The sequence below is a fragment of the Sander vitreus genome, chromosome 10 (genome assembly GCF_031162955.1).
Source record: "Sander vitreus isolate 19-12246 chromosome 10, sanVit1, whole genome shotgun sequence".
NCBI lineage: Eukaryota > Metazoa > Chordata > Actinopteri > Perciformes > Percidae > Sander > Sander vitreus.
The window spans coordinates 3,414,526-3,440,331 of record NC_135864.1 but is presented as its reverse complement, the minus strand read 5'-3'; the positions used below and the strand labels follow the sequence as shown (position 1 = coordinate 3,440,331).

The 25,806-nt window shown below is 42.1% G+C and overlaps 1 protein-coding gene across 2 annotated transcripts; it reads left to right on the top strand.

Annotated features, from left to right (window-relative positions):
- Window positions 1-487: 487 nt before the first annotated feature.
- pcdh12 (protocadherin 12) lies at window positions 488-24,902 on the top strand. 2 transcript variants are annotated; one of them, XM_078260007.1, is made up of 5 exons: window positions 488-3,849; window positions 8,166-8,254; window positions 11,696-11,847; window positions 19,930-20,094; window positions 21,390-24,902. In XM_078260007.1, exons 1-5 carry the CDS (start codon window positions 979-981, stop codon window positions 21,647-21,649), a joined length of 3,537 nt encoding a protein of 1,178 aa, XP_078116133.1. In that variant the 5' UTR covers window positions 488-978; the 3' UTR covers window positions 21,650-24,902. The 2 variants fall into 2 exon arrangements, with proteins under 2 accessions (XP_078116133.1, XP_078116132.1); XM_078260006.1 differs by having other exon boundaries at window positions 489-3,849; window positions 8,163-8,254.
- The last annotated feature ends 904 nt before the right edge of the window (window positions 24,903-25,806 follow it).

Sequence of the window (25,806 nt, the reverse complement as noted above, 5' to 3'; positions counted from 1 at the left end):
CACTCTGGACACATACAAACTTTGAATTTAGATACACAATGATCATTTTAAATGCAGTTCAATGCAAAGTCGAGTGTAACTGATGACTGACAGCTCTGAAACTGTCTGTCTGTATTTATAATGATGGTGTTTCTTCCTATCTTAATAGTACTTTTACTGCCAAAAACCTAGATCATACATCTTTGCAATGGAGTACAAATATATATCCTGCTCTGGACTTAAGTCCCACAGGGAGTTAACACACATTTTCCAAATGATTTAAGGGCCCAGACTCCAGGTTGTGATGAGTTTATGCAGACTGAAAGGGGGAGAAAAGCTTTAAGTGACGGAGAGGCGGTGTCATGTTTCTTTAAAAGCACTCCAGAGTTGTGGCAAGTTTCCTCAGGGCAGGAGGGCTTTTCTTTGTGTTGAGTCTCGATACATTTGCATTTGACCCTCCTCCTCCCTTCGGATTGGCCGGGGCTCCGCTAGCATGTGGAAAGCCCACATCCAAACTTTCTCAGTTGGAGCAAAACTTTCCTGAGTTGAGGAGGATGAAGTGAGAGGTTGGACGCCAGCAGCTGTATGAGTGAGTAACAACAGCAGGCAGAGAGCGGCTGGTTAGTGTATGAAAAGATACAGGATAATATCTTAATTGTAGGTTTTCTAAAATTGTCTCCTGACCAGGCTAGAAGTTGTTTTTTTTCTAGGTATAAAACCAACAGTTTTCTTTACTGGTTTGGTTGTGTTTTTTTGTTTTGTGTAAAGAAACTGTAGTTTTTTTTAGAAAAAAAAATGAATTTGATCATCATCTTATGTAATGTTTGTTACAGATAAACAGGAGATTTTTTCACTTCTATTTAAAAAAACAAACAGTTTTGACATAATTTCAAATTCAAATGAAATATAAATTATTATATTTTTTTCTTTATAGTGATTTTTAGAAATGTTAAGTTAAGTTTAGCCACTAGCGAGAGATTATTATTACTTCACATCATTATGCTGCTGGCTCTGCTTCTGGTTCTGAGTCTTTGCTCTGACGCTCGCTCCTCTGAGCCGTCATCGATAACTATCCAGTACCGGGTTTGGGAGGAACAGCCGACGGGAACCCAGGTCGGCCGTCTGGTTGACGACCTCCGGCAAAGGGACGAAGGCGGTCCTCTGGAGGATTTTCAGGTGGTGGAGCACGGGAAAGCCCTTCCCTTCTCCGTCAGCAGCCGGGATGGAGTCGTCTCCACCCAGGGCCGGCTGGACAGGGAGGAGCTGTGCAGTGGGTCGGATCTGTGCGAGGTGGCCTTCAGTGTCCTTTACAGGAAAATTGGTGCTATGAACTGCCTGCGGGTTCGCGTGGAGGTGATGGACCTGAATGACCACAGCCCCAGCTTCCCTAGCGCACTGCAGGAAGTGGAGATCTCAGAGACTGCTGGCCTCAGGATGCGAATCCCTTTGGACCGGGCCATCGATCCTGACGCAGGACCGAATGGCCTCCAAACCTACTCGCTGTCCGTCAACCAACACTTTGCTCTGGATGTGACAGTCGCACCAGGTGGGACAAAACAGGCAGAGCTGGTGGTGATTAAAGAACTGGACAGGGAGGTTCAGGCCACATTTGACTTAACCCTAGTGGCATGGGATAAAGGAAACCCCCCCAGGTCTGGAAGCACATTAGTCCGTGTTAATATTCAGGACTCAAATGATAACAGCCCCATGTTTGAGAACAGCACTCCCACTGTGGAGCTATTTGAGGATACAGCCCGTGGGACAACCATCATCAACCTCAAGGCCACTGACCCAGACCAGGGTGCCAACGGGGAAGTGGAGTATTCGCTGAGTAAGCACACACGTCCAGAGGTTCATAAGCTCTTCCAAGTCAATCCACAAACTGGAGCTGTGAGTCTCAAAGCACCTCTGGACTACGAGGCCCAGACCTCTTATGAAGTAATCATACAGGCCCGTGATCGCGGGCCCAATGCGATCCCCACGCACTGCAAACTGCACGTCAAGCTTAGGGATGTAAACGATAATGCACCGAGGATACACATGACCTGGACTCCACCCAACTCACCTGTGGCGACTGTGCTGGAAGGAGCACTAGAGGACACCTTCCTTGCTCTGGTGATGGTCTCTGATGCAGATTCAGGAGAAAATGGCAAAGTGAGAGCACAAATTCAACAAGGATCTGGCCCTTTTCGCCTTAAACGGATCCACGGTGACAATTACATGATTGTTACCAATGGCAGCCTGGATCGAGAAAAGGTGATGCAGTATAACATTACGGTCCTCGCCCAGGATTATGGAGATCCACCACTGTCTTGTGTTAAACACCTGCCTGTCCACGTTCTGGATGAGAACGACAATGCCCCAGTGTTCTCCACCTCCCTGTATAAGGCCTCCTTCAGGGAGAACAACATGGCAGGCTACCACGCTCTCAAAGTTGAAGCCCACGATGTTGACCTGGAGTTCAGTGGAAGAGTTTCCTACTTCATACACAACCCTAATGAAGTGGAAACTAACCCACTGTCTTTCTCCATCCACCCGACCAGTGGTGTCATAAGCGTCCAGCGTCCTCTAGACTATGAGGAATCACACACCTACTCTTTCATGGTAGAGGCCATTGATCAGGGTCATCCGCCTCTCACCAGCACGGCTTCTGTGCAAATCAACGTCCAGGATGTCAACGACAACTACCCAGTCATCAAGGAGCCAAAACCCAGAAAGGGCGTGGCTTTTCTAAGTGTACCTGTCAATACAGACAAGGGGGAGATTGTGACTGAGCTGGGAAATGACATTGAAGAGGGATTCACCCCTTTGCCAATCAATCACTCAGTCAAAGAGGGACTTGTTGGATTCCTTGCATCCACCATACAGGCTGAAGACCCAGACTCTGGGCTAAACGGACAACTCAGCTACCACATCACTGACGGAAACCCTTTTGGACTGTTCTGGTTGGATCATGCTACAGGCCAGCTGTTTGTTAACACCACCAATGCTACTGAGCTAATTGGGAAAACCTTTAAGGTGAACATTGCTGTGTCTGACATGGGCAGTCCCAGCCTGACCACCAAGGCAACTCTGGAGGTGACTTTCATCAATCTCAAGGACCATCTAAAGAACTCGTCACCGGGGAACCGCGGACAGCTCAGCTTCACAATGATGATGGCGATCTGCCTTGGTGGCACCTGCCTGCTGCTTCTCTTGACCATCGCTTTGGTGACAACATTCTGCCGCCCAGAGAAACGGGACAGCCGCGCGTACAACTGCAGACAAGCTGAGTCAACCTACACCAGCCACCCACGGCGGCCACAGAAGAACATCAGGAAGTCTGACATCCAGCTAATTCCTGTCATCAGAGGGCGAAAAGAGGAGCCTACTGAGGATGACAGTGAAGCCCAGCCACTGGCTCCGCCTCCAATGATGTCAGACGATCAACAATCTGAGAAGCAGTATACCTTGACGCCATCAGTCATGAACACAAGCTTCCATTCCCAAGGCTACCCAGAAGTGGATGCCACTCAACCTGTCACCCACCACTGCAGAACGCTTAGGAAACCTGGAAACATCGAACTTAATGGCACTTTGCCTCTGACGCCCGCCACTTCTTATCGGACTCTTCGGAAAGCCAGGAACCCTTCATCATCATCCTCTTCGGTTTCACATTCGAGCACCTTGAAGCGCCAGACCCCCGTTGAAAGGGAGGAGGCGGAGCCGCTGAGTTCAGCGTCACAGGCGACCCTCAGGAGGCCAAGGACCTCGGAGGGACGAGGGGGGCCCGATGCAGAACATCGGCAGATGCTTCGAAACCTGGTACGACTGTCCATGGCTGCGTTTGGAGACTCCATTGAGCTTTCCTCAGCTTCCCCAGAAGTGCAGGTGAGTTGCGTTATCTTACTTCTTTCCAACAATCAAAGGAACATTAACTCATATTCCATGGTACCTTTTAGAGCCGCAACAATCAATTATTTTCTCGATCAATTGTTTGGCCATAAAATGTCAGTGAAAAATGTGGATCAGTGTTTCCCAAAGCACAAGATGACGTCCCCAAATGTCTTGTTCTGTCCACAACTCAAAGAAATTCAGTTTATTGTCACAGTGAAGAAACATGTAATATGAAATATTCACATTTAAGAAGCTGGAATCAGAGAATTTTGAATTGAATCGATTACCAAAATAGTTGACAACTTGTCAATTAATCATTTAATCTTTGCACCTCTAGTACCTTTAAGTTGATTTTAATAGTTTGTCTTTGTTTCTTAGTTCTAATGTAAATGTCATTAGAACTAAGAAATCTTGTTAAATCAAATTTTATGTCACAAGGCCGAAACTCATGATTACAAGTTCTGAAGTTGTTTTCAAGACAGAAAATAACTTCTCTGCAAGTTGATCTATTTACATTGCATTAATGATTTAACCTAATCTGCATGATGCCTTCTTAATGTCTTCTTATTTACATTCTCCACTATAGTTTAGACATTAAGGCTAATGCGCTGCTGCTGGCTCTCATTTAAATGCCATTTACTTCCATCTAAAACGTGTGATCACATTTATTTCCACATGTGCTTACAGTTAATGTTGGTGTAATTAAGTCTCCCCCTGCAGGCTTTGAGATTAATCTGAAGTGAAGTCCATTAGAGACTATGAGTCCCCCCCCTCCCACATACCCCAGCTAACACACAGACGAGCTTCCATTACATTTTCCCAGCAGCCTTTCTGCTTTTTCAGCCTCCTGTATGAAGGCTTACTCAGACAGCCTGAAGGCTGGTGCGTGTGAGGGGGGTATAACTATCTGATGGATGACTGTGAAGCCAAAAAACAGTGAGTTTATTCAGGTGCTCATGTGTCACAGACAGTATCCCCCGCCTGAGAAACTCTGACAGTCCTTTTTACTGAATATCACATATCAGATTCATATTGAAACCAGGAGAGAAGAGAGAGTGGAGGAGGAGGAGGAGGAGGAGGAGGGGGTGAAAACCTTCATGCTCTGAAGGATGGGGGGTCTGTGGAGAGTGAGGCCGGCTAAAGTAAGCTGTGATGTGTTTGTAGTGTAAACTAACACCGCTCTGACACGCTGCTCTGTCACTTACAAATGACCCAAAAATCACTTTTACTGAGCTGAGCTGCTGCCAGAGGAAAAGAAAAACAGATCAGGCTAAAAACAGCAGCTTAGAGTGCAGAGCAGGATACTCAAACCAGAGCACAGTCTGTCAGCCACAGATACTGTGTGTGTGCACAGATTTAACCTTCAGAGCGGGACTGCAAACACAACCGATTTCCAAAACTTTGTTTAATCAATTTGTGGTTACCTTTGTTGTGAGCTGTGTTTTATCAGAGGGCATAGGTTTAACATTTTTGCCTGTGAGTGTGTGATATTGGCCTGCTGTGAGCTGTGCTTCATATGTACTGTGAAATCACTCAATACTAGTCACGCATTGCCAGGTCTATCTCCACAGCGCTGTGAAGTATGGTCTGGCTACACCACAGATGCATTCTAGGATAGGAGAAAAAAAAATGTTTGCATTTCTTTAAACCAATCACAAGTTAAAACTGTTGTTTCTGATGACAAGATGACATTCAGAGCTAAATTCACCATGACTCTGATCGTTAAGTTGTATCTGAATGTTTTCAGATAACATAGTAGCCTAGCGCTGAGCTCCAGACGCAGCAACAGTGGCTCTGTGGAAAGGAACTTGTTAAAGGTAAACATATTCTTTGTAAATCTTTACAATCATTTCCAGGAAGAACCAAGCAGGCCTGCCTTGTTGCACGATCCACACTTTCTTCAAAACTTGCCATTTTCAGCGTGTAGCTCGCTAGCTCGAAGTTTGTCGTCGTTTCCCTTAGTGGAGGGATTTTGAGAATGGCAACGCACAGAGAGCGGAAGGTGAGGGGCAAAGCCCGCTGGCTGTCAAGCTTTATCATAGAAATGTACTTTGACCATTGATCCAGACTACTCAATAATATTTAATAATTTTATCTGAAAACATTCAGATACAACTTAATGATCAGAGTCATGGTAAATTTAGCTCTGAATGTCATCTTGGCATCAGAAACAACAGTTTTAACCCTTTTGAATTGTTGAAATGTTACGCTGTTTAAAACCTAGACCCGCGTCACTGAGGGCAAAGTTTGCTGCCAACGCCCAGCAGACAGAGAACAAAGTGCTCGGCCAGGTCCGACATCCTCATGTGAATCCCATTAGAGAAAGGAAGAGGCCTTTGTATTTTTTACCCAGCATCCTCCTCTCCTCTGCCCTCCCAGTCGGCCCAGTTGGCACTCCTCGGGCTTCAGACGTTTCGCTCCTCCCTCAAGGTTGCAGAGGAAAAGGCCTGTAGACGCCTGGGAGGAGGGGGGGAATTTATTGTTCACCTCCACCTCAACACACACACACACACACACACACACACACACTGTGTGTTCCAATGTTTTAGTCCCTTTTTTGCGAGATTTGTGTAGGTTTTTCCGTTTTTTTTGTCCCTTTTTTCGACATTTTTGTTGCTTCTTGTCGCTTGTCTCTCACACACACACACACACACACACACACACACACACACACACACACACACACACACACACACACACACACACCTAGAAGGAAACCAGTCAGAGAAGAATAGGCTTTTACGTAGAGGCCATTTCCTTTCACTGCAGCAGCATGCACGTGTATAAACACACAAATGTCATGGCTAAAACAAAGTCATATATTAGCTTGCGAGCACACACACACACACACACACACACACAGACACGCTTACTTTCCCCAGTGTGTGTGTGTGTGTGTGTGTGTGTTTCCTCCCTGGTGTGCAGAGTGTATCCGCTGTATAACAGAGTTGTCAGCAGAAAGCTCCGAGCAGTGAGACGGACACAGCCACTCGGTTCTCACACTGTACGACAAAAAAAAAAGAAAAGAAAAATGTTTATTCACTTTCTACCTGAGCGTCGCTTTCAACCAGCTAAACCAACACAGAGACACACTCACTGGTCCAGATGGACACAGTCCAAACCATCAGAGACTCAGGAGAGGATTTGTCCTGTGGTGCGGTTTCATCAACACAGATTCAAGTATATCATTTGCTAATTGCCTCTGAATGAACAATTCAAATCCCTTATTATTGTATTTAAACTTTTTAATTCAAGAATAAACCCCTTGAGTATGAAGTAAGGAAACAAAGTATTTTGATCTGATTTATTGCATCCGTTTAGGTTTAGCTTTCAACAATTGTAACTGTGGCCCTTTGCTGTATGTCATTCTCCCCTTTCATGTCTTCAGCTGTCCTGTCAAATAAAGGCCTAAAATGCCCCAAAATATCTTTAAATCTTTTTAAAAAAAAATACCAATTTCTTTAGGGTAGCTACATAAGAGTGACATGACACGGTCATGAACACATGACACTGTCATGGCACAGTCATGACACATGAACCCTAACCCTAACCCTAACTCTAACCCTAACCATAACTTGTCATGACAAAAACCGAATGACACTTACTAAAACAAGCTTATGTCATAAACGTTTATGACTTGTTCATAATGTTTATGACACGTTCATGACAGTGTCATGTCACTCTTATGTAGATACCTTCAAGTAAAGTGTAACCCCAATTTCTACCAAAAATGTTTTACGCTGGTAAGGGGGTACTTGGCAAAAAAAAAAATATTCAAAGGGAGTACATTGTTGAAAAAAAAGTTTGAGAACCACTGCACCATTTAATTAACACTAAGGAATAGTGAGTGAGTGAGTGAGGGAACACAGCTATTGTGAAAAAGGTGGAAGGAAACAAGTCTTAAATAATAATGTGTATGTTAGGTAGAGGTTGATGTTATTGTTAATTCTGTTCTAAGTATGGAGAAAGACAATGGATTTGGGATTTTTTGATTGAGTGGAGTTTGAGGAAACGCGTTGCTGGTGGTTCGTGTGTGTGTGTGTGTGTGTGTGTGTGTGTGTGTGTGTGTGTGTGTCCGTGTCTGTGCGTGAGTATGCGCTCGCCAATTGGAGCTGTGTGTCGGAGCTTGTTGCGCAGCGTGTTAGAGCTGTTCACATCTTTAAAAAATAAAAAATAAAACCTTATGACTTTGCCACTTGAAGGCCCAGTGTCAGACCACACGGTTCGCTACTGGAGTATTCTAACCACACCCCCACCCCCCCCTTGTCTTCCTCTTCCACCTCCATCCCTCCTCTTCCTCCCCGCAGCAGATCTCCCAGCTCCTCTCTCTCCTCCGGCAGGGTCAGCTGCAGCCGAGGACCAACTTTAGGGGGAACAAATACTCGCACCGCAACGGCAGGTCAGTCTGACTCCTCCTCCTCTTTTCTCCCAATATATCACTCCATCCTCCTCCTCCTCCTCCTCCTCCTCCTCTGGAGCGTAGACACAACAAAACCACAACAAAGCCAAATCAAAAAGCTCCCTCAGTGCATAATGAATTGGGGGGGGGGGGGTCCATATTTTTGTCTGTTTTAACCGACGTTATTATATTTTGTCAGCATGATCATAATGTGAAAAGTTATGCAAGTGTCTTGCAACCATGTGTACAAAAAGTATACAGACTGCAACAAGGCAGTTCTTAACTAAAATACTAATTTGAGATATTATTTGACAGCATTCTGATCTGATAAGTTTTTTTTAAGGAATTGTATAAAAATAAAGCAGAGTTTGTGAGAACATGTTGCTCTGGATGTTTTGGTGTAAAGTTTATAAAATTGGTAGGAATTATGTTTGATTTACTGTACCGTTAAAAGTCCTTTTTCATTTCGCTGTTACTTGAAATGCAATGTGGCGAGTCAGACCTCACACTGTCCGTCTCATGTGGTCTGAGGGTTTTTAAAATGCAAACAATAAGCCTACAGAGAAGCTGGGTTTAGTGTTTGTGGCCGTTTGTGTGTTCTCAACACTTCATGATGTTGTTTTCTAGTAGACATGTTTGCCACAGTGTCATATATTCATATATTCTTACCGTCGTCTTCAAGATGATAATATTGGGCTACTCAACATAACCACTGTCTCTTTCTGCTCACTTTGAAACTCCACTTGCAGCTCGACTTCAAAACAGATTGAAACCCTCGGGGGGGAAAAAAATCCTCGAAGTTGATTCTTTCCTCCTCTTTTCCATCCCTCTCTTCATCAGCAGTGGTTTGTTTTAGAGCCAGCTGGCTGCAGGTTTTCAGGCTGTGATCACTGCTGCGCTCTCTGATCAAACCGGGCTGCCGCTGATAGCTGGACAGACACACATTAAAGGGGAATGCCACCTATTTTAAGAACTCACAGATGTTTTGTTTTTTTTTCACCCAAAACCAGGACAGTTCAGTTAGTTTTTTTGTAAAATCAGGTATCTAACTTGTAGGATATCACAGATTTAACCGACCAGGGTGTTCCCATAAACCATCCGTACATACAGTAAAGCTATGAAAAGTAAAGCACTGTAATTTGTATGTATTCCATGTATTTATTACTGTCAGCACCACAATAACTGCCGATGAACAGCGTGAAAGAAGCGCGTAGGGAGGAGGTCGGGTGGATAAAACTAAGGGGTTTTGGGTGCCTGGGTAGCTCACCTGGTAGAGCGGGCACCCATATATAGAGGTTAACTCCTCTATGAAGCGGCCACGGGTTTGACTCTGACCTGCGGCCCTTTGCTGCATGTCATTCCCCCTCTCTCTCCCCTTTCATGTATAAGCTGTCCTATAGAAATAAAAGCCTAAAATGCCCACAAAAATTAAAAGAATTTTTAAAAAAAAGAATAAAAAAGGGGCTTCGAGCCAGGGAGCGGAGTTTGTTGCCGTTCATGAGAATGCGTTGAACCAACCAGTAAGATCAACGCAGACGTGTAACACACACAGCTGCACTTGTATGAGCCTCTCAAAGCGGACATTTGCTTTTTTGTCGATGTGGTGAAAGACAGAAGTTGTAGCTGATAAATGTCTTCCTCCGTGTTTCTGTCCAACTGACCAGCTGCAATTAAGAGCAACAGACAAACAGGACACAAAGTCAAAAACTCAATGTCACAGGAAGAGTGTCTCATAACCCCCAAGTGTTTAATGTGTGTGTGTGTGTGTGTGTGTGTGTGTGTGTGTGTGTGTGTGTGTGTGTGTGTGTGTGTGCAGGCAGGTTATAGCAGCTCTATCTGAGTGATTCAGAGTCTCTGACAGGAAGCCGCTACCTTCAGCGTCACTGTGGCTATGAGATTAGATCTGTCATCACCTTGATACACACAGGGCACTGTTTCCATGCAAATACAAATACACACACACCTCACTGTATGTATGAGGTACTTTGCTGATCTACAACCGCCAAACAGTCATATGAAATATTTTTTGGAGGCGTCATTTGTTATGAGTTTGAAACGCCGCGACAAACGTTGCTGAAAGGGACGACGGATCAGAAACAAACTCGTGTGTAGTTTTAAAGACATTGATAAGAGTCTGCGTTTTCGTCCTGCCAAGCTATTATTTATGTCCCAATGATTATTTTTTTTGTCGAATACTGGCATGGTATTGAAAGTCCATCCATCACAAAATCATGAAGTAACTTGAACTGAACTGAAAACGAGCGGCGTTATCACATCACAGTCAGATAAGATTTTAATCTTCGATACCGTAATGAACTGAGGTTGTGTGTTTGCTTCACAGTGACTAACTTGTCTGTGAGCTCACCTTTATCTGACTGGCACCTCCTGTCTGAGCCTGCCTGCAGCTGTGTGTGTGTGTGTGTGTGTGTGTGTGTGTGTGTGTGTGTGTGTGTGTGTGTGTGTGTGGGCTTGTTTAACTATATTCGTGGGGTCCAAAAGCCGGGAGTATACTTTTGGGGTCCCGACAGCTTTGTGGGGCCCCACAACTTTAAAGGGTTGTCTGAGGGTTAAGACTTGGTTGTAGGATTAGGGTTAGAAGTTAAGGTTAGGCATTTAGTTGTGATGGTTAAGGTTAGGGTAAGGGGCTAGGGAATGCATTATGTCAATGACAGGTCCCCACAGAGATAGTGCCACAAATCTGTGTGTGTGTGTGTGTGTGTGTGTGTGTGTGTGTGTGTGTGTGTGCGTGCGTGTGTGTGTGTGTGTGTGTGTGTGTGGTTATCAATGGATTTGTCACCTGAAACCTCAGGCATTTTATCTCACACCAAACCTCTGGTCTGATGGGAAGATAAACACCGGAGTCCTGTCTGGTTTTTATCAGGATTTATGTTCTTTTGTTTCTCTGTGAAGAAATACATGTGACACGCAGGATTGTAGGAATTCTATGTGTGCAATTCAAAAAAGTTAAGTTAAAATGTAGTTTTATTTACTCATCCAAGTGTTCCTTTCTATTTCATATCAATTGTTATTCAGTTAAAAGCAGCAGTGTATGTCAATGTTTTCATACGTGATCCAGGAAAATACTCTTCAAAACCTTTAAGTTTTGCAACAAAACTTGATGAATAATACATGTTTGCAAAAGTTGTCTCAAACCAAGGACTACATTTCTTAATACCCAACACATTTATTTTTCCTTTGACAAATCAAAGGTCTAAGGAACGAGGGTGTCATACAAACATACAAACTGTGAATGTCTCTGAGACTAATTTGGAATATATAAATAAAACTGAGAATATACATTATTGTTGTGATTTCCTGGTCTGTCAGTGTGTCAAACTTTTACGCAGGGTCTCACAGTGTTTGTGTGTGTGTGTGTGTGTGTGTGTGTGTGTGTGTGTGTGTGTGTGTGTGTGTGTGTGTGTGTGTAAAATGTATCTGCAGATATGGAGGCCAGGACTGTTCTGATTGGCAGAGCACCAAAGACAGCGGACACGGTGAGAGCGAGGCTGGAGATGTGGACTGGGAACCAGGAAGAGACTCACCCATAGACCCCCAGCTGGAGGAGGGACTCAACAATCTGCTCAACAACCCCGGTAAACACACACACACACACACACACACACACACACACACACACACACACAATAACACACTGATCTGATTGAGGCTGGAAAATGCCATGTGCTAACAGAGGCTAGCAGTCATTCCTGGGCTGCTGCATTAAAGATCCTCCATCAAATCAAATCAAATCATGGTCTTTCACTGATGCCTTTGCCATGACAACAGGAACAAATTACCAGTGACAACAACAGGATTAGGTTAAATAATCAGAAACAGTCGCAAGCAGAAAGGAAGTAGAGCAGTCATGTTTGTGAAACGTTTGGAAAAGATATAGCACAAGACCAGCGTGTCCACTCAGAAAGCTACAGAAAGCAACATCAATTTCAGAGGCCAAGGACAAAACAAAGAATTGTGTTTTTTACGTTTGTACTTATTTGATCAGAATATCATATTATTCTGCAGTGAAAGCACAGCTTATAATTTCATTTGGCTACTGTAACTAAATTGGTAAAACCTCAGTACTCAGCCTATACTTTAGTCCAGGATTCTCTGTATGTTACTTTGTACGTTATAGGATTTTATGTTACGTTGTACGTTACATTGTACGTTACTTTGTACGTTACTTTGTACGTTACTTCAAACATTACTTTGTACATTATAGGATTATGTTGTACGCTACATTGTACGCTACGTTGTACGCTACGTTGTACGCTACGTTGTAAGCTACGTTGTAAGCTACGTTGTAAGCTACGTTGTACATTACTTCGTACATTACTTCGAACGTTACTTTGTACATTACTTTGTATCTTACTTTGTACATTATAGGATTGTAGGATTCTACGTTACCTTGCATGTTACTTCGAAAGCTACCTTACTTTGTATACTATTCTGTACATTACTTACTTCGTACATTTCTCCATGATTCTCCATACATTACTTCTTATGTTACTTCGTACGTGACATTCATTTGTTTATTACTCTGTACATTGCTTCATATTCTATGTACCTTACTCTGTACATTTCTTCATGATTCTCCGTACGGTTTATTGTACATTACTTTTGTAGATTACTTTGTATGTTGTTTGATACATTTTCTCCATGATGCTCCGTATGTTACTCTGTACATTACTTTGGATGTTACTCTGTACATTTCTCCATGATATACATTACTTTGGATCGTAATTCTGTAATTCACTCGTACATTACTCCGTGATACTGAGTGCGTGGGAGTTGCCGATGTCAGCAGGTGTGTAAATAACATACATGAAAAGTAACATCTAGTTGGAATCAGCGCTTCTGTTATGAAGCTCTCACTAGCTGACACTTTCTTAGTGAAATACAAACATACTACTATTGCGTGACTCTACAGTGTTTGTGTTTCTATTTTGACTCTTTAAAACCCAACTGGTGTCACTGAGTTTAGCTGCGACCTCCTGGTGAAACTCTTTGATTCCTCAGGACAAAAGCAGCTGAACTTCGAACCCCTGCAGAACATACAGACTGGTCCCTTACAATGGACACACACCGACAAATGTAGAAAACAGGAAGAAAGGAGGAAATAACACAGTGGCAGGTTATACATCCACATCCACCCACATGCTCCAGTCATCTGGGTTTCTTACTACAACTTAGGCTATGTTTCCAAGATTGTTAAGACATGTTTCTTTCTTTGTCTTCAACCGGATCTTTTAATGCTTGAAAATGGCCAAACATTTTATGAAAATGTCTCATTAAAATAAGTTCAGGTTTCATGTTGTTTCAAGGTGTGACTCAATTTTGATACTTCCGGGAGTACACTTACATGTAGTACACTATGTACTCACTTATGTAGTGCGTACATTTCGACAGGGTAGTGTTGTCTCAAATCGCGAAAGGCAGTTAGGCACTGAACGGAAATTACTCCTTTTCTTCCGCCTGGCTACAATTTTGCCGTTTTGCCGTTTCCCAACAATAGGCCGTCGCCTATTGCTGTCCAACAGAATATATACTGGCTTGTTTTCTCACTACCTGACTGCAGTAAAGTGCTACTTAATTTACATTTGTCTCTGTATAGAATTAACCTCCTGGCCTTTCTTACATTTGTATAGTTTGGTCCGCTGCAGTGCCCCTGCCCGCCATTTTCCCAAGTTTGAAAAGTTCGTAGCAAAGATGGCGACCATTGAGAGCAAGAAGTGTCCAGAGGTTCCACACTTAAAGTTTGGACCGTTTTGAGTGCAGCATCTGGGTATTGCTCACACTCTGTCAGTGTGAACGCACTATGTACTTAAAATAGCATCAATACAGAAGTGTACAATTTGAGAAACAGCAGTGTCATTAGCATATTCATTTTGTTAGCATGCTAAAATGCTCCAAATGCGTGCACATTGTGGCACCGGTCAACCCCATTTTGTGCCGTCTAAAGTGAGGCTGTGGGACAGCTACGACTCAAGCCAGTGGATGGGTCCACGACCATCTAGTCTAGTTGAAAACATGTTGGTCATAGGTTAAATAACTAAAAATGCCAAAGTCTAACTAAGAAGTTTTAGCTGCCAAACGTCAAACACACTTACAGTGAGGCTTATTGTTTAGCTGGGAATGTCATTATGTAGGCCAGCACTCGGATTGTGTAAAATAGGTCTAAGTGTGTGTGTGTGTGTGTGTGTGTGTGTGTGTGTGTGTGTGTGTGTTTTAAACAGTGTCTTCCTGGTATTGTAGTGGTCAGAGCCCTGGGGCGAGCAGAGGGGTTTACCGCCCGATGATGGTAGAGCGAGCTGCACTTTATGACAGGAGAGCTAGAGAAACAAAAAGAGCGAGTGGGAGTGGGAGTATGTTGTGTTGTGTGTGTGTGTGTGTGTGATGCTTGACTCACCTCTACCCTGCAGGCTGTGCTATCAGTGTAACTCACACCAGAGGACTGTGACAGCTCTGCCTGGGTGTTAAAGCTTTGATGAAGCCGTCGGGGCAACACATTCCTCTCTCTCTCTCTCTTTTATATCTGCGACCTGTAACTGCTTCTTCTTCGAGACCGTCATGATTAATCATCCAAACACAAACCTGCTCATTTGTTTGGGTGTGAAGGTGATATTGCAGGTGTTGAGAGCAGAGTGAATGGCTCTGTGTGTAGGTGTTTTTAGGGACTGTGGTTGTGTTTCTCAGGTGTAATTGTTGAGTTTATGATAGTAATGTGTGAAACTTATTTTCCTGCTTTTCATGTGTTTTTATCAGTTTGAAATCACAGTGAGACACAATCTAGCACTATGGTTTTAGGGTTCTTTCTTTAAAGTCTGTGACATATTGTGTTTTATGTGTCATCTAAGAGAAAAAAAAAAACATGAATCTTGGGTAAGTTAAGTTAAAGGTAAAGTAGCACTGTATGTAGTGCTGCAAAGAATAATAAATTAGTTAACCACTATTAAATGAATCGGCATTTATTCTAATAATCAATTAAGCGGGTTGAGTAATTTTTATGAAAAAAGTTAGGGACGCACCGATCCCGATGCCAGTATCGGGTATCGGTCCGATGCCATGCGCATGTACTCGTACTTGTAATCATAAAATAACTCCGATACTACCACACCCGATACTACCTCATAGCAACCTGACAATAACTTCTCCGTCAAGCAGGTATAGGTGACGGAAGAGGAGCAATGCCAGCCGTTGGGAGATTTTTGGCTGTAAAAAAATAACCAGGCTCTTGCCCAATGCATTATTACACTTGACGACCAGCCATTGTCAGTCGTTAATATCGAGAAAAAAAAAAAAAAAGTGAGCCTCCAGCTAAGATCAGGGGTAACTGGAGGTTTAATTTACAGGTTAAACAGGCATGAACGTTGGTTTTATACAGCAGACTTTTTATCTCTAAAGGATTTGATGAAACTCGATGCGTTTAGTAATTAAAAGAGCATTTCGTGTTTAAAAGGAGGAAAGAAGGGGAGGGGATTAACTCCGGGGGCGGTCTGTGCCACACTGGGTGTGTGTATGTGTGTGTGTGTGTGTGTGTGTGTGTGTGTGTGTGTGTGTGTGTGTGTGTGTGTGTGTTAACATACCGTATGTACATTTGTGAACGTGTGTCTACCCTGTGAGTGAGTGTATGTTTGAAGGCCTTCACTGGACATGCTTGTATAAGTTTGCATATCCAAGCTTTGCTGTATTTATGTATTGTGTGTGTGTGTGTGTGTGTGTGTGTGTGTGTGTGTGTGTGTGTGTGTGTGTGTGTGTGTGTGTTGATTCTCTGCATCTGGTTGTGGTTAGATGAAGGAAGCCGCAGCTCTTCGGCCGGCTGATCAGTCTCAGCTGAGAGATGAAGAGTGTTGAGCTTTTACTCCACTACATTAATCTGTCGTCTGCAGATACTGCTCACTCGGTACATTCACATTTTACATTCAACATTAAGTCTTCCATTGTTTCAGCTCAATGACATAAAGACTTTTAGACATCATTTCAAAGTATCAACTGAATCTGGAGAGGAGCGTGTGATGCTTCGACTGATTGGAGAGCAGGACAATCAGTAATGTAATACTCTGACAGGGAATTTGCTTGAATCCTTTTGCTTTAATTAAGTGTTGAATAGGACTTGTACTTGTAATTAATGGAGAACTTCTCAATTAAAGAACTTTAGGAACGCATAGATGATGATATTGCATAGGCTGGGCTACATGTTGACATATACGTGTATGCATGTTGACTGATATTTAACAAGAAGTTGCTTTATGTTTGAAGTACTTTAGAAACAGCATCTCAATCAATCAGAGAGCACCGACCCGTTTATTTTAACCGTAAATGTCTCACTGAGTACATTTTTTGCAAGTTTCAATAACAATGTTACCAAAGTGTCAAAATATAATATGTAGCCTATCTCTGTATAGAATGAACCTCCTGGCCTTTCAAAATTCTGGAAATGTATCTGAGATGCTCTTTGGCCAAAAGCATTTCTTTCAGGGCGCCTGGTTGGCTCACCTGGTTGAGTGTGCGCCCCATGTACAGTGGCTCAGTCCTGGCAGCAGCTGCGGGTTCGGCTCCGACAGGCGGCCCTTTGCTGCGTGTTATTCCCCCCCCTCTCTCCCACTTTCCTGTCTTAATCTGTCCTATAAATGAAGGAAATAAAAGACCAAAACATTTCTTTCTACATGGCAGCATCAACAACATCAGGTCAAACTGTCTGCGTGTATAAATACATAAATGTATACAGTATATATATATATATATATATATATATATATATATATATATATATATATATATATATATATAAACTGAAACAATCTGTGTCATATGTTTAGTGTTGATGATTGATGAACCGCCTGTATTGGCGTCCATGAATAACAAGTTGTTTTCAGTTTTCTCTCATCTCACCTTCCTTAAGTAATCTTCAACATGCATGAAGTGATTCCGACTATATGCCGAGAAGCTCTTTCATTGTTTTTTAAGATTGAATTACATCAGATGAAACTTAAAATAGCTCTGACGGGGAATGATGTTGTTGAGCGAGCAGATAACGACATAAATAGAAAGCGCAGGACATAAACAGGATGCGATGAGGATAAGATCAGAGAAAACAAGGCTATGAAAGACTTTTTTTTCACATTTCGTGCAGAAAGACGGTATGTTTTACAATTAATGAATAATTGAAATGAGACATATATAATCATCTCGGATGAGTTTATTTGCGTCACAGAAGCTCGGTTTTGTGTGTTTGCACCCAGACACACCCGGCGTTTACGCCTCTGACTGTGACTGGAATGTCAGACTGGAGGCAGCGAGTGCGCTGAGTTTTTTTTATGGCGCCGTGTTTAGAGGTACGTTCGGAGCGCGTGCGAGGCGCCACGGATAGCAGGAAAAGCCTGTTGACAGCAGCCAGATAAAACTATGTCGCTTCCTTCTTCTCTTCCTGCCTTGTTCTCATTCAACAGTTAGAGAGAAACTCTTAAACCTGTGACCTGCCATGGAAAGGTGTATCAGGACCAGTAGTGGAATGAACTACAGTCATGTGAAAATATTAGGACACCCATGCTAAAGTTGTCTAAAAAGAGGAATAAAAAAAAAAATCGTCTTTTGGAAATTGATCTTAATGCCTTAATTAAAAAAATTAGGAAAAATCCAATCTTTAAGGACACACATCTTCATTGTGAATGAATCATGTATCGTAAATAAATAAATGTTTTTCCTTAAAATACAGGGGGCATAAGTAAGTACACCCCTATGTTAAATTCCCATAGAGGCAGGCAGATTTTTTTTTTTAAAGGCCAGTTATTTCATGGATCCAGGATACTATGCATCCTGATAAAGGTCCCTTGGTCTTTGGAATTATAATAGGCCCCCATCATCACATACCCTTCACCATACCTAGATATTGGCATGGGGTACTTTCCATAAAATCATCTCTCTATGCAAATCAAACCAGCTATTAGGCTAACTGAAATAAAACCATGCCAATCTCTAGGTATGGTGAAGGGTATGTGATGATATACTACTATTTTAATTCCAAAGGCCAAGGGAACTTCATCAGGATGCATAGTATCCTGGATCCATGAAATAACTCGACTTTCAAAATAAAAATCTGCCTGCCTCTATGGGAATTTAACATAGGGGTGTACTGACTTATGCCCCCTGTATTTTAAGGAAGAACATTTATTTATTTACGATACATTATTCATTCCCAATGAAAATTGATGTCCTTAAAGACTGGATTATATTTAATTAAGGCATTAAGATCAATTTCCTAAAGATGATTTTTTTTATTCCTCTTTTTACTCAACTTCAGCATGGGTGTCCTAATTTGTTCACATGACTGTAAGTACATTTACTCAAGTGATGTAATAATAATAATAATAATAATAATAATAATAATGTATACTTTATTAATCCCACAAGGGAAATTACAATGCTTTCACTCTACACAACTCTCTCCGTATTTCTCAGCATGGCTATGTTCTTCTGAAGAGTCCATCATGTTTTTTTAATCCTCTGTGTCCTCCTTCCGTGTCCTCGTGAGGACGGAAGGCTTGTGTCATGTGGACAGGCTGGCAGTGTTGTTGTCATTACTTAGAATTCCTCATGGGGACAGAAACTACACACTATAGCTTTAAATACAAATTCAAGGTACTTGTACTTTACTTGAGTCTTTTCTTTTCATGCCGCTTTCTACTTCTACTCCGCTACATTTCAGAGAGAAATATTGTACTTTTTACTCCACTACATTCATCTGACAGCTTTAGTTACTTTACAAATTAAGATTTTTGCACACACAACACATGGAGTTTATAAAATATGATGTTTTATTATAAATTAAACTACCCAACAATATATAGGCTGTATGAGTCCAGCTGAAATGATTAGACCATTAAACACTTGGTTGATTGACAGAACAGTTTGGATCGTTTCCAGTTTCTATAAAAAAAAAAAATTCTGCATTAAGTACTTTTACATTTAATACTTTAAGTACATTTTCCTGATGATACTTACGTACTTTTACTTAAGTAACATTTCCAATGCAGGACTTTTACTTGTAACGGTATTTTTACAGTGTGGTATTAGTACTTTTACTTAAAGGTGCAGTAGGTAAGACTTATAAAACTAACTTTCTGTCATATTTGCTGAAACTGACCCTATGTTCCAGTAGAACTACATGAAGCAGGTCATTAAAAAAAGAATCCAGCTCCTCTGGCTCCACCTACAGCCTGTAGTGGGATTTGCAAAAATCCACAGCTCCCTCAGATGGTCCAATCAGGACCAGCGGGGGTGTCTAACTGTGTGCCAATCACTGCTCATGCACAGGCATTCATTCTCCCTTGTGGGGGGAGGGGCTTAGGAGACCGTTTTGGGCTTTAGCAGAAAGGGGGGAGGGACTGAGAAGTTGTCGATGTTCAAATTTTTTTAAGTCCTGGATCTTCACAATCCTACCTACAGCACCTTTAAGTAAAAGATCTGAATACATCCTCCACCACTGATCAGGACAGGAAAAGTCCCACACAATTTATAAATCAATCTCTTTCCAGGAGTTTATTTTTTATTTTTGCACAACCTAAACATAACTAAACATGGCAGAGGCACTTCATGTCTTCAGACTCTGCTGTGAGAAGATCTGGTAAAAAAAAAACATGCAGTTCAAACATCTCTCTCTCTTTCTGTCTCTGCAGATGACGTCTTCTCAGAGGTCAGCGACCCGGCCTGGATGGCCCGACTCTCTCTTCCACTCGGTGGTGATTACCACGACAATGTTTTTGTCCCCAACGGGCCTCCGTCCCCTGAAAGTGAGGTCCTCCCCAGGGACGCCCTGGACTCCTCGTCCTTCTCCACCTTCGGTAAAGAACACAAAGAAACTCGCTGTCATTTCAAAGAAGAAGTTAAAGTTAAATATGCTCTATGAGTTCCTGCATGACGTCACTTCTGTTGACATTCAAAGTAAATACCAAACAAAACAGAGCAAGCTCGCCCCTCCCCCCGTGTTTCCGTCCAACTGTCATGACTAACTGACTAACTGTCACTAACCCCCACCCCTCCCCCAACCATGTTGTCAGTGATTGGCTGGAACGTGGTTTGTTGTATTTTGGTGTCTATCCTGTGTCCCTAGTGTTTGTTTGATGTTTACGACCCCTGTGTTGTCTCCTGAGACCGGCCTTTTTCACGGTGTGTTCAGGGGGCAGGCAGCTAGAGGATCAAGGAGAGACGCCTACCATTTGAGACAAAAATGAAATTGCGCTGAAACCATGCAGGAACTCATAGTGCACCTTTAAAATCACAGCAGCTCGTGGCCGGGTTGGCTCAGTGGGTAGAGCAGGTGCACATATACTTGAAGGTTTATTCCTCGACGCAGAGGTCCAGGGCTTGAATCCCACCTCTAATGATTTCCTGCATGTCTTCCCCCTCTCTCTCTCTCCCCTTTCTCACCTAGCTGTCCTATCAATTAAGGCGGAAGAGCCCAAAAAATAAGTTGGTCCAAGATCAGATCTCAGCACCTGTCCCCTATTTTCCTGAGCAATTTTTACATATTTAATTTAATCTAAATTAATGTCACAAAAAAAGTCTATATGGATTCAAATTTTTTTATTTTTTATTTTATCAAAACTTTATCCCCCTAAACAGAACTTTACCAAAACGTTTTGTCATGGTTACAGATGTGTAGATTTATTAAAAAAATTGGGGTTTGTCACAAATATCTAGTTAGTTTAAGGGTTGCAACTAACGGCTATCTTCATTACTAATCAATCTTCCAATCATTTTCTTGATTGTTCTACGGTCTGTAAAATGTCGAATTGAAAATGTCCTTTAAAATTAATGTTATTTAAATCGATTCTTGTTGGAGCCAAAGTTATGATTTCGATATTAAACTTTTATTTTGATTTGTGCATAAATATGCTCATTATAGTTCATTATTTGTTTGTGGAAAATTAGAAAAACGTGACATGATGAAGTGTGAGTGAGAAAGGAAAATAAATCTGACCCCCTATTTTCCACCGGGCGCGTCGGCGTTGCGTCCCAGAAGCGTGCGGGAAGCAGCCATTTCTGAGACAATTGATCAACTCTTTAAATAACTCCTGTTACTGTTTTCAGTTTGCAGACACAGCAGCAGAGTAACACCTTCCTCTTCCACCTTCAGGTAAAACTCCAGAGAAGGACGGCCCGCTGGGCGGGGCCCTCCTGTCCGAGGTCAGCACGCTGTTTGAGATGCTGATGACGCAGAAGGCCGACGCCCACCCCGGCCCGCGGCCCGATGTCCTCTACCGACTCTCTGCAGCGTACCGCCGCTCGCTGGGCCTGGATTGCTCCACCACCACTGCTGCAGGCAACGCACCCAGAAACTCTGGGAACGCCGAGAAGAGGGCGGGCCTGGCTGCATCCTCGGGACTTTATCAATAAGAGCAAAGTCCGTTAATGAACACTGGAAAAGACTGAGCTCACAAGCGTTTGAGTGTTTTAGAGGCATTACATGATAAAATACTTTAAAAATATGATTTTAAATGATAAATAATGCCACAATTAAATCTTTTTTTTTTTGTAGAATCAGAACTTCATTATAAAGGATGTGTGTCTTTAAACACTTAGAAGATGCGAAGATGATTTCAGAGTGAACAGCTAATTGTTGTCTCATTCAACATGAATATGACTGCTCGGGTGCTTTTGTAGTCCATCTCCCTGTTCGCACATACAGACTCAAAGACTTGAGAAGCAACATGATTCCAAAACTCAAACTTAGTGGCACAACACTTTATGAGGTTTTTTAACATTAATATGAGTTTCCCCAGCCTGCCTCTGGTCCTCCAGTGGCTAGAAATGGTGATAGGTGTAAACCGAGCCCTGGGTATTCTGCTCTGCCTTTGAGAAAATGAAAGCTCAGATGGGCCAATCTGGAATCTTCCTTTATGACGTCATAAGGGGAAAGGTTACATCCTAAGGAAAGCTCAATGTGGGACTGGCTCATAGTGGCTGTAGTTCTGCACCAAAGCTGAATTTCGGGAAAGAGACTTCAGATACAGTATTAGGGGACCACTAAGGGCTATATAAAAGAGACTTCATATACAGTATTAGGGGACCACTAAGGTCTATATAAAAGAGACTTCAGATACAGTATTAGGGGACCACTAAGCCCCAGTGTTGGGGAAGTTACTTTTAAAAAGTAGTGTTTGCTTGTTACTTGTTACTTCTTAAAAAAGTAATCCGTTACTTTACTTAGTTACCCCCTATGGAAAGTAACTTTTTACTTTACTCGTTACTTTAACGTTACTTTTAAAAGCAGGGTTCTCTGGCAGAGACTGAAGTTAATTAAACAAAATCTATCTTTGACTATCTCAAAGGACAATTCCGACACAAAATGAACCTAGGGGTTAATAACACATGATTACCGAGTCAACCATTCTTTGGGATATGTTTTCATGCTAATAGAATGTGTCTCTAGCTTGAAACAAGATAGCACAAACCACTGATTAGCTTATAGAGCTAGTCGTCGGGGCAGAGGGTAAAGTAAAAAGAAATCGCTATTTCTACACCGCTAACAAGGCTCAAAATAGCATCACACTTCAATGGTAGCATGATGAGGGTCTCTACATGTAAACCGACGCATTGAGAACTTAGTTAGTGTACAGAGAGTTTGTTAAAAAGATAGATTATAAAGACAGTAGCGTTCACGTATACAAGCAGGCGCCATCTTGGGAAAACAGTCATGACCAGTCGAACGATGAAGGATGAACGCCGTGCTTGAGCTATGTTACTGGTTACTGGTTTCACGGCCGAATAGCTTTATAAGCTAATCAGCAGTCTTGTTTCAAGCTAGAGACACATTCGATTAGCATGAAAACATATCCCAGAGAACAGTCGACTCGGTAATGGAGTGTTATTAACCCCTAGGTTCATTTTGCGCCAGAATTGTCCTTTAATGGTTTGTCACAGGCTTTTCCTTTTCACTTCCTGTTCTCTGGCACCCCCTCCAAGCTGCAGCGTTCAAGTGTTGGACAGAACAACCAACCTGCTGATCATTCAAGCTTATTATCAAATATCAAATTTCCCAAAAGCTAAAAATGTCCAACCCAGTCTCACGGCAGTTCGTGAAATGGTCACGTTATTTAATCTATTGATTCGTGTTCATGGGGACGTTTTTCTCGTTTTTTTCGTGGTGGCCAGCACGAAAATGTAAAGTAATGTATTTCAATGGGAAGCATATTTCGTGATCACAGCACGAATACGGTAGGGAGTAGTATGAAAAGCCGAAAATCCACGTAGGGAGTTTGGTTGGGGTGGTGGATGGGTCAAAAAGTACAGGGTTTTCACCCGGGAGACCGGGGATCGCGTACCGCGTGTGGCGTTTTATTTCCCCATTGTTTTCCTTATCACAACCGTCCCGTTATTGTCGCACGTCCCCCGCGGCCGTCTCCCGGCATGTGTGGCGTCCTTTCCCGGTTGTTTTCCTAATCACAATCGTCCCGTTATTGTCGTGCGTCCCCCACGGCCGTCTCCCGGCGTGTGAGGCGTCGTTTCCTCGTTGTCACGTGTTCCCCAGAGACCGCGGATCATGTCCCGGGGTGTGACGTTTCTTTCCCCGTTAATCTTTTCCTAATCCCAACCTCTGAATAGATGGTTCCCATTTCGTACTGGCCACCACGAAATAAACGAGATAAACATGTTGTTGTACACGAATCAATAAATTAAAAATAACGTGACAATTACACGAACTGCCGTGAGACCGTGTTGAAATGTCAGGTGTGTAAATTTCATTTTCTCTGAGGAGTAGCTGTTGAGACATTTCGGTTTGGATCAATGATTCGACAGATGGGCATAGAATGGTGCTACAGTACCTTTTTGTATTTTTTAACCATCAATAAATCAGGAAGCATCAGGCTCTTCGGTTCAACTTCAATTGACAGTAAATGAAAGGAATCAAATATGGTGGATGGCGAACAAAGACAGACAAGTCTGTAGACTAAACGAGAAACTGGAGAAACAGATTTAGTTTCAGAATAGCTGCTCTGAAAGATGAGTACAGAGGAGGAAAACAAGACGATGATGTGAAGGAAAACAGGAAGTGAAGGCAGGAACATTAATGGTGAATCTTAAAGTTGAAAATGTGTCTAGTTTCCTTGTTATGTCGATCCTGTTTGGACGCACAGGTCTGTCAGGAGGCAATAAACTTGGCTATAGTTTGGAGTTTTGTCTGGCAGAAAGCGAGCCAGCGGCCAGAAGGAAATGTTGCATTGTCTTTTTCTTTTTCCGCAAGACTAAACAGAAACAAGCTGAATGCAGGGACGAAAAAGTGTTTGTTGACAGTAGAGCAGCTCAGTCTGGATGACCCGTTCACCAACTCTGAAATCCACCTCCTTAAGATAAACTTCTGTAGGATTACCGTCTATGCTTTTCCAGGATGATTTGGGAATACTGTGGAAGTATAAGTAGCAATAACTCTCCAGTTATCGCTTAAGTTATTGGTTTATCTTCTATTCAAAGTTGTCTTATTATTTGTAGTTGGTTTTTTTTTAACTGTATTTTGCAAACCAGATGAGCAGCACTTTGTACATAGTCTTTTTGTAAAACTTTTTGTACCATGAAAACTTTTGTAAAACATTTTCATTGAAAGTTAGTTTTGTAACTTTTTCAATAAAGGGTGTATCATGTTTAAACTGAATTTTTAAAGTGGTCATCATGTTTGTAATGTTATTTGACATGTGGAAACTCAAAAAGCATTCAGAACTTACGGAGGAGGAAGAATTATGACCAAAAAAGTCCATATAAAAACCATATCCAGGCACTCAAGGTTGGTTACAAAAAGTAATAAGAAGGCCTTTAATTAATTGGGCAAGACATTTAAAAATACACCAACGCCTTCTGGCTTGAGCCTTCCTCAGGGTGTAGTGACACAAAGAGACAAAAAATGTGATTATGTTTGCAGATGTGCATCAGAATCAGAATCAGAAAGGGTTTTATTGCCAAGTACGTTTTTTAACACATACAAGGAATTTGTTTTGGTGTTGATATGTATGTATGTATGTTGTATGATTATGTTTGTAGGTAAAACATACCATGCACTCACACATGGTATGTTTTACCTACAAACTTAATTCACAATACATGGTGTAAAATGCAGCATCTAGGCCATCGTGTGTCAATGAAAATCACATAAGTACAGCTAATACAAAATGGCAATATACACTTTAGTGTATATATTTTTAGAATTTAACTGGAAAAATACATTTTAAGTATGTGTGTGAATCCTCACTCTTCAGAGACTTGGAGTGTGTGTTTATGTGTGTGTGTGTGTGTGTGTGTGTGTGTGTGTGTGTGTGTGTGTGTGTGTGTGTGTGTGTGTGTGTGTGTGTGTGTGTGTATAAACATCTGCTTGCATGATGGGGACTCGCCTTCTTTCTGTGGGATCAAACACTTGGTCCCCACAAAGTTAACTGCTTATTTTAGGGTGAATATCATTTTTTTTGGCAAAGGTTAGAATGATGGATGGTTAATGTTTGGGTGAACTTCCAAATTATAAATATTTAAGTTCTCACAAGTGACAAAATGTGTGTGTGTTCAAATGT

Coding starts and splice junctions, on each gene's coding strand:
- pcdh12 (XM_078260006.1), top strand. CDS start 979: ATGCTGCTGGCTCTGCTTCTGGTTCTGAGTCTTTGCTCTGACGCTCGC. Junction 11,848..19,929: donor CAATCTGCTCAACAACCCCG/GTAAACACACAC, acceptor CTGTCTCTGCAG/ATGACGTCTTCTCAGAGGTC. Junction 20,095..21,389: donor CTCGTCCTTCTCCACCTTCG/GTAAAGAACACA, acceptor TTCCACCTTCAG/GTAAAACTCCAGAGAAGGAC.